This window comes from Salmo salar, chromosome 16 (assembly GCF_965601325.2).
Source record: "Salmo salar chromosome 16, fSalSal1, whole genome shotgun sequence".
Taxonomy (NCBI): domain Eukaryota; kingdom Metazoa; phylum Chordata; class Actinopteri; order Salmoniformes; family Salmonidae; genus Salmo; species Salmo salar.
In genome coordinates this window covers 22838002-22851410 of record NC_138306.1, presented here as the reverse complement: position 1 = coordinate 22851410, position 13409 = coordinate 22838002, and the positions used below count along the sequence as shown (strand labels likewise).

The 13409-nt window shown below is 41.0% G+C and overlaps 1 protein-coding gene across 1 annotated transcript in view; it reads left to right on the top strand.

The window, feature by feature from the left end:
* LOC106573352 (inactive serine protease PAMR1) overlaps positions 1-13409 on the top strand; it is a 69402-nt gene that overhangs the window by 14995 nt on the left and 40998 nt on the right. The window contains exons 2-3 of the mRNA XM_014148328.3: positions 7819-7995; positions 11944-12069. Coding sequence (XP_014003803.1) covers positions 7819-7995; positions 11944-12069 — 303 coding nt within the window. The remainder of the gene's footprint in view (positions 1-7818; positions 7996-11943; positions 12070-13409) is intronic.

Genomic DNA, 13409 nt, shown 5'->3' with positions numbered 1-13409 from the left:
TCGTTCTTCTTGTCTCTGTTTATTGAAGAGTGAGGATCTTAGCTGTCCCGTGACACTTCCTACGGCTGCCATAGGGTCTCAGAAGGCGGTAAAAAGCTGAATCGTGGCTTTGCAGGCTCTGGCTGAAAAAAAGTAGCGCGTTTGGGTAGTGGCTGGTTACAGTACTGTGAGACTCAGGCTCGTGCCTGCGTCGACCGAAAGCTTTGTTTACTTTCCTCTGTTTAGCTAAAAGGAGATTCCCGGTCGGAATATTATCGCTTTTTTACGAGAAAAATGGCATAAAAATGGATTTTAAACAGCGGTTGACATGCTTCAAAGTACGGTAATGGAATATTTAGATTTTTTTTGTCACGAATTGCGCCATGCGCGCGACCCTGATTTACCATTTCAGATAGTGTCTGGGACGCACGAACAAAACGCCGCTATTCGGATATAACGATGGATTATTTTGGACCAAACCAACATTTGTTATTGAAGTAGCAGTCCTGGGAGTGCATTCTGATGAAGACAACAAAAGGTAATCAATCTTTTATAATAGTAAATCTGATATTGGTGAGTGCTAAACTTGCCGGGTGTCTAAATAGCTAGCCCGTGATGCCTGGGCTATGTACTTAGAATATTGCAAAATGTGCTTTCACCAAAAAGCTATTTTAAAATCGGACATATCGAGTGCATAGAGGAGTTCTGTATCTATAATTCTTAAAAGAATTGTTATGCTTTTTGTGAAAGTTTATCGTGAGTAATTTAGTAAATTCACCGGCAGTGTTCGGTGGGAATGCTAGTCAGATGCTAGTCACATGCTAATGTAAAAAGCTGGTTTTTGATATAAATATTAACTTGATTGAACAAAACATGCATGTATTGTATAACATAATGTCCTAGGGTTGTCATCTGATGAAGATCATAAAAGGTTAGTGCTGCATTTAGCTGTCTTCTGGGTTTTTGTGACATTATATGCTAGCTTGAAAAATGGGTGTCTGATTATTTCTGGCTTGGTACTCTGCTGACATAATCTAATGTTTTGCTTTCGTTGTAAAGCCTTTTTGAAATCGGACAGTGTGGTTAGATAAAGGAGAGTCTTATCTTTAAAATGCTGTGAAATAGTCATATGTTTGAAAAATTGAAGTTTTTGTATTTTTGAGGAATTTGTAATTCGCGCCACGCCTATCATTGGATATTGGAGCAGGTGTTCCACTAGTGGAACGTCTAGATGTAAGAGGTTTTAAGGGGGTGATAAGTTTTATATTTTTTTCATATTTTAAAAATGTTACTCTTGGGTCTTGACTTGTGTTACATTTGCAATAAGAACATTTACGGTGGAGCGCACTAGCCATCTATTGGATTTTTGCTGTGTGACACTTGGCATTTGCCATATGACATTTGCAATATGTTTTGAATGAAACGGCGTCCAAATGAGTGGTATTGTACATCATGTATATGTTTCGTACGGTGCCAATAAGATCCCATTCATTTTTGTCCATTTCAGTGGGGTCTTCCCTTACATAGACAGGTGTGTGCCTTTCCAAGTCGTGTCCAATCAATAGAATTGACTCCAAGTTTTAGAAATATCTCAAGGGTGATACGTGGAAACAGGATGCACCTGAGCTCAACTTCGAGCCTCATAATAAAGGGTCTGAATACTTATGTAAATAAGGTATTTCTCTTTTTACATTTTAGTACATTTTCAAAAATATCTAAAAACCTGTTTTTGCTTTGTCATTGTGAGGTATTCTGTGTAGATTGTTTAGGAATTTGTTCTATTTAATCCATTTTAGAATAAGGCTGTAACATAATAAAATGTGGTTGAGATATAGTTCCAGTCAAAAGTTTGGACACGTACTCGTTCAAGGTTTTTCTTTATTTTTACTATTTTCTACATTGTAGAATAATAGTGGAGACATCAAAACTATGAAATAACACATATGGAATCATGTTGTAACCAAAAAAGTTTTAAACACATCAAACTATATTTTAGATTATTCAAAGTAGCCACCCTTTGGCTTGATGACAGTTTTGAACACTCTTGTCATTCTCTCATCCAGCTTCACCTGGAATGCTTTGGTATTCATGCTGGTTTACCTCTTCAGGATTAGCCCCTTTTTTTCAATTTGTTCAAGCTGTTATCAAGGCAAAGGGTGGCTATTTGAACAATCTCAAATATAAATGTGTTCACTATTATTCTACAGAGTAGAAAGTAGCAAAAATAAAGAAATACCCTTGAATGAGTAGGTGTGTCCAAACTTTTGACTAGTATTGTATATGTACCAGAACTTGGTTGACAAATGGTGTAGTGAATCTACAGCAACAGCGGTCAATTAAGCAATAATGACAACATTGATTGCAATTTAATGACACACTGCGTCTCTAATTTGATAACACCAAGCCTTGTTCTTATGTAATCCACTTTGTGCTCTAATTATAGCAAAGAGGATGACTATTTGACAGTTTCTACTTCCCTAGCGTCTGTACTGCTGTACACTGATGTATAGTATATCAGTGAGTGTAAGCAGACGTGAGTCTGGGTGGATGAAGTACAAGCCAATAACTACGAGGGCTAGATTAGTCTACCCAGACACTTAACAGATCCCATACAAATAACAGGATGCACTAAGTCACTGTCGCCTCCACCATGGCTCCCCTCCAGACTGCTGCTGGTGGTTTACTTAGTGCTGAGCTCTGAACAAACAATATGAGACAAGGACAAAGTAGACTGTCTACTTTTTATAAAAGTATGCATTTATTGTTGCCACCTCACAGTCCAACTTAGGTGCATGAATAGAAAAACAGACTGGATATGTGGAAGGTATTTAGCAACTGCTGGGGAAAAATGGAAGCTTCTTTATTCTTAAAACTTAATGCTGTAAAGCTGTTAAGTGTTGGCTTTAAACAATAAACGTAAACAGGTCGGAGGCTAACCCATGGGCTTGTTGGTTATTATGTTCATTATGTGGTCATTTACAGTGATCGTGCCTCTGATGCTGTCTGGTTGAATGCATGTGTAATTGACTTCAGTAACAATGCTGGTGAGGCTGTTCGAATGTATTGTAGAGCTTTGTAAAATGTCCCTGCATGTTCTATGTAAACAACTCTCCATACCTCCCTCTCTCTCTCTCTCTCTCTCTCTCTCTCTCTCTCTCTCTCTCTCTCTCTCTCTCTCTCTCTCGGTTTCTCTCGATGTTCCCCCGAAGAAGCAGACACACAGTAAAAGCAGAAGACACAATACAATACAAAAGAGATGAGTAGGGATGAGAACAAGAGCACTGGGCTACATGTGCTTTGAACACATAAAACCATCTGGGGGGTATTGAAGTGGAGGGACAGGCTTGTTGAGCAAGGGACTGCTGGATACATAAGCAATAGCTCAATGGCATCACACTGGAATTATACTGGAATCCTCAGGTCATAGACATTATGACAATGATGGATTCCCTGTAAAGACTAACTTCCCTGTTGTCACTGGAGTAAAACATTTTCTATAGGTTGTTGTTTTACATTCAACATAACCCATCTTTTCAGGGTTACCACAGCAATAATATGTCAGCAAAAGAAGAACTGATCCAAAACAAACTGAATTGCGAAATCACTCATAGAGCTTTCCAAACAAAGTACGACAGCAGTGCAGTTGAATTGACTGTCTTCACTTATAATACCGCACTGATAATACATTTGACCTGGCCTATTACACAATCTATTCTCTGAGTGATGAAAATAGTATGCCATTCCTGAACTGTCCTTGAATGGCAGAGATGAGATTGAGATTCTTAAGGAGAATCGCAGATCTCCCCTGGAGTAGGATATCGTTCATGAGTTGATTAATGTTACAGGGCCAGAGAGATGGGGAGATTGTAGGGAGGAATATCTAACCGCATTCCAGGACATCGCCTGTACATCTCCTGTCCAGCTGACTGTCCACAAACAACCGATCACAGATGAATCAAAGCCTCAACACTAACTCCCTGTGTGTGTATGCATGCATGCATGTGTTTGTGTGCATGTGCGTTTACTGTATGTGTACTGTGTGTATGCGTGTGAGAGAGGTTGGGTGGTGCTTGGATTGGTGGGCGGGCTAAAACTTCGTAACATACTATTGAGGTTGTTACTATGGAGAAACAGCTCTGCATAGCAACAGGACTTTGGGTCAGAGGAAAGAGCCACAGAGCTCCGAAATAAACTCAGCAAAAAAATAACTGTCCCTTTTTCAGGACCCTGTCTTTCAAAGATAATTAGTAAAAATCCAAATGACTTTGCAGATCTTCATTGTAAAGGGTTTAAACACTGTTTCCCATGCTTGTTCAATGAACCATAAACAATTAATAAACATGCACCTGTAGAAAGGTCGTTAAGACACTAACAGCTTACAGACGGTAGGCAATTAAGGTCACAGCTATGAAAACTTAGGACACCGAAGGTGCCTTTCTACTGACTCTGAAAAACATCAAAAGAAAGATGCCCAGGGTCCCTGTTCATCTGCGTGATCGTGCCTTAGGCATGCTGCAAGGAGGCATGAGGACTGCAGATGTGGCCAGGGTAATAAATTGCAATGTCCGTACTGTGAGATGCCTAAGACAGCACTACAGGGAGACAGGATGGACAGCTGATCGTCCTCACAGTGGCAGACAACGTGTAACAACACCTGCACAGGATCGGTACATCCGAACATCACACCTGCGGGACAGGTACAGGATGGCAGCAACAACTGGCCGAGTTACACCAGGAACGCACAATCCCTCCATCAGTGCTCAGACTGTCCGCAAGAGGCTGGACTGAGGGTTTGTAGTCGCGGTTTTGTCTCATCAGGGGTGATGGTCAGATTCCCATTTATCGTCAAAGGAATGGGTGTTACACCGAGGCCTGTACTCTGGAGCGGGATCGATTTGGAGGTGGAGTGTCCGTCATGGTCAGGGGCGGTGTGTCACAGCATCATCGGACTGAGCTTGTTGTAAATGCAGGCAATCTCAACGCTGTGCGTTACAGGGAAGACATCCTCCTCCCTCATGTGCTACCCTTCCTGCAGGCTCATCTTGACATGACCCTCCAGCATGAATGCCACCAGCCATACTGCTCATTCTGTGCGTGATTTCCTGCAAGACAGGAATATCAGTGTTCTGCCATGGCCAGCGAAGAGCCCGGATCTCAATCCCATTGAGCAAGTCTGGAACCTGTTGGATCGGAGGGTGAGGGCTAGGGCCATTCCCCCCAGAAATGGAGGTGTCTTGGTGGAAGAGTGGGGTAACATCTCACAGCAAGAACTGGCAAATCAGGTGCAGTCCATGAGGAGAAGATGCACTGCAATACTTAATGCAGCTGGTGGCCACACCAGATACTGACTGTTACTTTTGACCCCCCCCCCCCTTTGTTCAGGGACACATTATTCCATTTCTGTTAGTCACATGTCTGTGGAACTTGTTCAGGTATGTCTCAGTTGTTGAATCTTGTTATGTTCATCCAAATATTTACACATGTTAAGTTTTCTGAAAATTAACACAGTTTACAGTGAGAGGACGTTTCTGTTTTTGCTGAGTTTGGATTAACAGTTCAGGCCTCGTTGGCTGCAGTTACGCCACATATGAAAACTGGGAACATTTATGTAGAAGTCTTAAATGCAGGGAAGAAAGAGAAGTTAGGAAGAGAGAGTGAGAGAGAAAGAGAGAGAGAGAGTGAGAGAGGGAGAGGAAAGAAGGATATTATGATTGGAGTGGTGTAATGGGTGCGTGCTAGTGGCAGGGAAGTCAGGCGCAGGAGAGTGAACTTGGTATAAACGGAGCAGTTTAATGAATATACAAAATAAAATAAGAGGGTGCAAAACCCGTCGCACACCAGAACATAACTTGCACCAATACATACAACAAACAATCACCAACAAGGACATGAGGGGAAACAGAGGGTTAAATACACAACATGTAATTGATTGGATTGGTACCAGCTGTGATGGAAGACAAGACAAAACCAATGGAAAATGAAAAATGGATCAGCAATGGCTAGAAGGTCGTTGACGTCGACCGCCGAACACCGCCCGAACAAGGAGAGGGACCGACTTCGGTGGAAGTTGTGACAAGTGGTGGTGGGAGGGAATGTGTAGAATGCTGAGAAGAGAAGAGTGTTCCGTAATGATGACACGGTGCCATGTCTGAGGCCACTCTCTGTCTCTCTTCCCTCTTTCTCCCCCTCTCTCTCTCTTTCCACATTCATCTCAGATGAATTTCCACTTGTCTCTGCTCAGACTTCTCCACAGTTACATAATGAAATCTGTTCAGTTTAAAAGGACCTCAGATCAAATCAATATCCGACTAAATGTTCCTCAGATTTATTGAGTACCGACCTAACACATGGCGAGAGGGTCAACATTAGTGCTGCCAGACTGCCACATAATTTAATATAGTTTATGATTAATGATTGGATTCGATAATGTGTTTGCCATCTTGCAACACTTGATTGTTAATGTATTTGCCATTACAAAATGAATGATGTCTGATGTAATACAATATGACAAAACACACACAGATGAGCAGGCAGACGAGGAAAATGTGTATAGGAAGGCTGCATCCATATGGATGGATTCAACATCTAGGCGTTTCACAGTGGTGACCCGTGGCTTGTTTGAACAGGAAAATGTACTCAATTAGATATTATTCTAACAAATGCCCTTCATAAGTTTACAGCCAATGGGATATGTACCAATGGGTTCAGTGGCCATTGTCGCGTTGCCTGACATGTTAAACTACCCAAATCTCGCTCATGCATTATTACAAAGATAATTATTTGGAATTTTAATGAGCACATTTCTTTTTGTCTGAGCTGAGTTTGAGTGACTGGGGGGTTGTGTCATCTATCACTGACTCGGATCAGGCCCTTAATTGTGTTATTTCCCTGTTTAACTCTGTTGCAGATAAATACAAAAAACTAAGGGTAAAAGACTGTTGTAATCCTTGTTTTACACATGAATTGTCTAAGAAATTACAGGAAAGACATTTAGATGGACTGATCCTACGTCTGACTGCAAGACAAACTGATTCTACGTCTGATTGGCAGTCCTTCAGACATTTGAGAAATAGATGTCTATCCCTGGTTAAAAAAGAAAAAATAAATATATCTTGCCTCTCCCTAAATAGCAGAAAGTAGATTGAACAGTCGACTTTCCTGCCAGTTCTTCATTATGGTGACACCATTTGCCAGATTGCAGTAGCCACTACTCTTAAACCTTTGGGTGCCGTCCACCATAGCACCATTCGTTTTATCACTGGTGACAGTTTTAATACTCACCTCTGCATCCTGTATCAACAGGTTGGCTGATCCTCATTAAAGTCCAATAGATAAATGAATTACTCCCTTTTTGTTTGCAAAGCCCTACTACACAAGCTTCCAACTTATCTAACTTCTTTGCTAATGTATAAAATAATGAGATATCAAACCCGTTCACAGTGTTGGTTAGCTCTTCAGATTCCTTGGGTCTCCACGGAATTAGGTAAATCGGCTTTTAGTTTTCACGTTCCACATTTTTGGAATCACTTACAAAATTCATTACATTTGATTCCCTTGATTCCCTGGTGACACTAGGGCATTTTCAAACTCTGATGATAAATTAGCTCACTGAGGTGTGCAATTGTGTTGATTTATTGATTCATTGATTCTGAATGTTAGTGACGTTCTAATGTAATGTACTTGTTATTGTATCTTGTTATATATTTGTATTTTATTTTACTTCATGGTCTCAGGGTACCATTGAAAATGAGACCCTGGTCTCAATTGGGCTCCACTGATTTATAAAGAAAAGTGAATAAAAAAAATGTATTTGACCCAGGTGTGCTGGTTTGTTCCCAGACTACAGGTACCTGTATAACCACTGCCCGGGCCCAGAATGGAACGTCATGTGTCGGGGCTGCTGTGAGTATGATGTCATCCGTTGTAAGTGTCCTTTCCAGGGCACTCCTGTTGGCTACGCTGTGCCATGCTGCCGCAACGCAATCAACGAGTGTGACCCCTGCATCATCCACCCAGGTAAACCTGTCTAAGACCGTCATGCTAGCTCAAAACTTGGGGAGTGCTTCTCTATTTAGGTTATTGTATCTGGTAAACCTGTGGAGGACTGGTTGAATGCACACTCTGTATTAGATTTTATTAACAACAACCAACATGGTCAGATACATGTAGTTCCATTATGCCTTAGTGCTGGATTTGTTAATACATGTTTAATTTGCAATAACACACAGTGTGGAGATGGCTATTCTACCAGTACATTTCTGAAAAATCTGCCTTGTACAGTACCCATTAGATCCAGTGTCATGTCTTGACTGATGTTTTAGTCTGTATGCCATCTGCCTTCAAGGCTCTCTTATAAGCCTGGCCGACATACAATAGCAGTGAGGTTGGGCCACGTAGAGTGACATGCTGTAAATTTAGACCAACCACATTAGAGAGAGATGCTTAACCCTGATTATTTTCCAGAAAATAGCAAGCTATTGAGACATTGTACAATGAATTACATTTGCTTTCATTGAGGGCATCCCTTTATGTTGCTCTCCTGTTGTGTATTTACTCTGAGGGGGAGGTGTGTTGGCAATAACAAAGTTAATACAGCATAAATAACCTAAGAGAAAACACATTACTCAAAAAGGCACAATGCGTAGTTATTATATTTCACCACAAGTTGTTGCAAGACTTGTTGACCTATCGGAATATGCTAAACTTTTCACTTACAAAAATCTGCTGTTTGTCTGTTCCTACTTCACATCATACTCCTCCAGATTTCACTGAAACACAGGCATGAGGGATCACAGCTGGGTGTCCTATTCCTAAGATGCACATGCGCGCACGCATCGCACGTATGCACACACACACACCTCACATCTTGTTGTTCTCCATCTCCTGGAAATGTCCTCACATTTTCTTGTAAGCCTATAGATATAACAACTGCTTATGAACAAATTCATACTTGAACAAGCATTTTTAGAATAAAAGGCTGAAGTATGCACTTATAAAGGACTTTTCCTGTAAATCCCATACAGTAAACCCTTTTCCATCCCTCTCTATCCTGAGTGTACTGCATGTAGACGGTGGAGGAGACATGGTAAAGTCATTTGATGTTTACACTGATACCTGTTGGTGTTTATATGTCCTGCTGCTGTGTCTCTGATGTCCGTCTCCCTGACGCCCTGCCTGTCCTCAGGATGTCTGCAATACAGAGCACCATAGAACCTCCAATGTAAAAATATATCCTATCTGAAACTCAGTCCTTCTGGGGGTTTTCTGGACATTTCTATTTCAGGAAGCTGTTTTTTCTGTTCTGTTACCCTGTTACAGTGGAAGAGGAGCCTGATGAGTATAGCAGGTCTGATGTAAAGAGCTAACAGGCACTGAGGGGAATGCAATAGGTGTATGGGGCCGATTGAAACTGTCCATAGTAATTGGGAACGGGTAAACCAAGACTGTGACTGAAAACATCACACTTACAGTACCTTCAGAAAGTATTCATAACCCACATTTATTGAAAACTAATTACAGAAATATCTAATTTGCATGATTTCACAACCCTGAGTCAATACTTTGTAGAAACACCTTTGGCGGCGATTACCAGTATCAGCATTGCACATCTGGATTTGGGGATTCTTTCCCATTCTTCCTTGCAGAATCTCAAGCTCTGTTGAGTTAGATGGGGAGTGGCAGTGAACAGCAATCTTTGAGTCTTTCCACATATTTTCAATGGGATTCAAGTCTGGGCTTTGGCTGGGCCACTCAATGACTTTCACATTCTTGTTCTGAAACTATTAGAGTGTTACATTGGCTGTATGCTTGAGGTCATTGTCCTGTTGGAACATAAATCTTCGCCCCCCCAGTCTAAGGTCGTTTGCACTCTGAAGCACTTTCTCATTGGGGATTTGCCTGTATTTGGCTCCATTCATTGTTTCCTCTATCCTTACCAGTCTCCCAGTCCCTGCCGCTGACGGGTGATGAGCTGTGTTAGACGGGTGATGAGCTGTGCCTTGTTTTCTTCCGACATAGTGCTCAGACCACATAATCGTATAACTAAGAAGTGTCTATGTGTGTCTGCAGCCACTACCAATAGCATGTGGTGTTATTTTATATGTATAGGAAGTAGCAGAAAAAGAACAGTTGAAGATAGATATGGTGATGTCTTTGCACATGAGTGGTGTGGATGTCTGTAGGCATTTATGATCTGTAACATTATATAGGGAATCTGTGTATGTGAGAGATATGAAAGGAGACAGTACTATTCCTGAATATGCTGTTAAATAGAACAAGTAGCGTAAATATCTAAACCCCTGTATGAATAGAACACATGTCTGAAGGAGGAATTGGTAAAGAAGAGTATAATGGGTTACTAGAGATCTGATGAAGTAACAATAGAAAAAACAAAAATATATATAGAACTTGCACACCCACACGAGGACTGATGGATCCAAATTTCAATCAGCTTAATAGCCAAATGTCAACCCTGTTATTATCCCAATTTTAATAATCTTAATAATTTACACACTCACACAACTCTCACATCCACATTCACTACACTCATGCAACTCACAATCACATTCACTTTGTGCTATTACTTGATTTAAGACTTGTGGTAACCTCTCTTTTTATGTTTAGTTTCATTAGTTTTATTCAATTTTTTTCTATTTTTGCACCATTGTACACATCTGTCAGGAGCTCTACCAGGGCAGTCCCTTAAGTTCTCTTGTATACTGCAGACAAGTTATATTTGCATGATTTAGCTTATTCATCATTCATAATTAATTCATCATTAATGTTTGTTTCCTTTATGTGACCGACCAATACTGGTTCAAGCATGTGACAGATCAATATCTCACTAGGCTTCTTCTCTCTAAGCTGAGACCTTGAAACTGAGATATCTTTCATTCTCAAAACAAGGGTCTGGGCGTACTGCCAAATTGCAGATACTGACAGGAAGGATTAGTTCAATCAGTCACTTCCATGAACACAGAAATTGGTCATTAGAAAAGCACAAACATAACATTTTCCGTTACATACTCTCACAGTTTTTCACGTGCCTTTTTGCAAACTCCAGGCGTGCTGTCATGTGCCTTTTTTCTCAGGAATGGCTTCCGTCTGGCCACTCCCATGAATCCCAGATTGATGAAGTGCTGTAGAAACTGTTGTCCTTCTGGCAGGTTTATCCCATCTCAGCCAAGGAACTCTGTAGGTCTATCAGAGTGTTCATTGGGTTTTTGGTCACCTACCTGACCAAGGTCCTCCTTGCCCGGTTCCTCAGTTTGGTCGGACAGCCAGCACTAGGTAGTCTGGGTAATTCCATATTTTTTCAATTTCCCAATGATGGACACCACTTTACTCTTGGACCTTTCAACACTCTAGATAGTGTTTAATACCCTTCCCCATATGTAGTATGTCTCATCACCAATTCTATCTCAGAGATCTAAGGACAATTCCTCTGGTATAGTTTATGCTCTGACATATGAGACTTTATATAGACAGGTGTGTTTCTTTCTAAATCATGTCCAAACAATTGAATTTGACACAGGTGTACTCCAAGTCGTAGTAACGTCTCAAGGATGATCAAAGGAAATTGGATGCACCTGAGCTCAATTTGGAGTGTCACAGCAAAGGGGTGTGAATACCTATGCAAATGAGATATGTCTGTATTTAATTTTCAATAAATTAGCAAATGTTTCTAAAAACACGTTTTCATTTTGTCATTATGGGATAGTGGGTGTAGATGGGTGAGAAATATATATATTTAATATATTTTACATTCAGGCTGTAAAACAACAAAATGTGGAATAAGTCAAGGGTATGAATACCTTCTGAAGGTACTGTATGGTGAAGAGGTTTCAGACGTTTCAGTTTTCAGTCAGCACTTTCTACTTGATGCTGTGCCGGCTCCATCTTTCTTTCTATCTAACCTCTCAGTCTTTGTCTCTCTACTCCCCTCTCTTCTTCTCTCTCACTTAGGATGCAGCATATTTGAGAACTGTAAGCGGTGTAACAACGGGACTTGGGGCCCCAGAGATGATTTCTATGTCAAGGGGAAGTACTGTGCTGAGTGTCGACCCGGCTGGTCAGGCGGTGACTGCTTGAGTGAGTACACTCATTCTCACATATTCCTCTACCCACATAACCTCCTACCATCGCTACGGGTAAAATGTGCCCTTGACCACAGATCTAGGATCAGATTACTTTATTCCCCCAGTTCCAACCAAAACCATTAAGGGGATGAAAGAATATCTGACCTTGTATCAGGGTTATAAGTAACTTCAACTCGCTTCCTTTCCATGCCTCTATATAGGCATATATCATACTGTACCTACAGTGCAGTATATACCAATTACTATAGGAGACAATTCTGGCACAACAGTATTTTGCGTGGATGAGAGCTAATTGTCTCATAGATTTTCCATTCAAGGAGCTGAAAAGTCAAAATAGTGTTAGTCAACATCCTGGAATCTCACAATATAATTTCTAGAGAAAGCATAGTTTTCACAATAAGCAAATAGCATAACAAGCTATCAGGCACAGAAAAAAATGTATTTTCATCAACAGCAGAAACTTGCCATGTATTTGTGGCGCTTGGCTGCAGGCCTGTGGTTAATGTGCATTTTGTTTACTTTTACCAGCCTGCATTCTTCATTTGTCTCCCGTTTGAAGTGTATTTTTCCTAATGTATGCCATGTTGTTACTCTGTAACTGGTTACTATCATGCTATTACTCAACTTTAGATGGCAATTACATATACAGTTGCGGCCAAAAGTTTTGAGAATGACACAAATATTAATTTTCACAGTCTGCTGCCTCAGTTTGTATGATGGCAATTTGGATATACTCCAGAATGTTATGAAGAGTGATCAGATTAATTCCATTTAATTGCAAAGTACCTCTTTGCCATGCAAATGAACTGAATCCCCAAAAAACATATCCACTGCATTTCAGCCCTGCCACAAAAGGACCAGCTGACATGATGTCAGTGATTCTCTCATTAACACAGGTGTGAGTGTTGACGAGGACAAGGCTGGAGATCACTCTGTCATGCTGATTGAGTTCGAATAACAGACTGGAAGCTTCAAAAGGAGGGTGGTGCTTGGAATCATTGTTCTTCCTCTGTCAAACATGGTCACCTGCAAGGAAACACGTGCCGTCATCATTGCTTTGCACAAAAAGAGCTTCACAGGCAGGGATATTGCTGCCAGTAAGATTATACCTAAATCAACCATTTATCGGATCATCAAGAACTTCAAGGAGAGTGGTTCAATTGTTGTGAAGAAGGCTTCAGGGTGCCCATGAAAGTCCAGCAAGCACCAGGACCGTCTCCTAAAGTTTATTCAGCTGCGGGATCGGGGCACCACCAGTACAGTGCTTGCTCAGGAATGACAGCAGGCAGGTGTGAGTGCATCTACACACACAGTGAGGCGAAGACTTTTGGA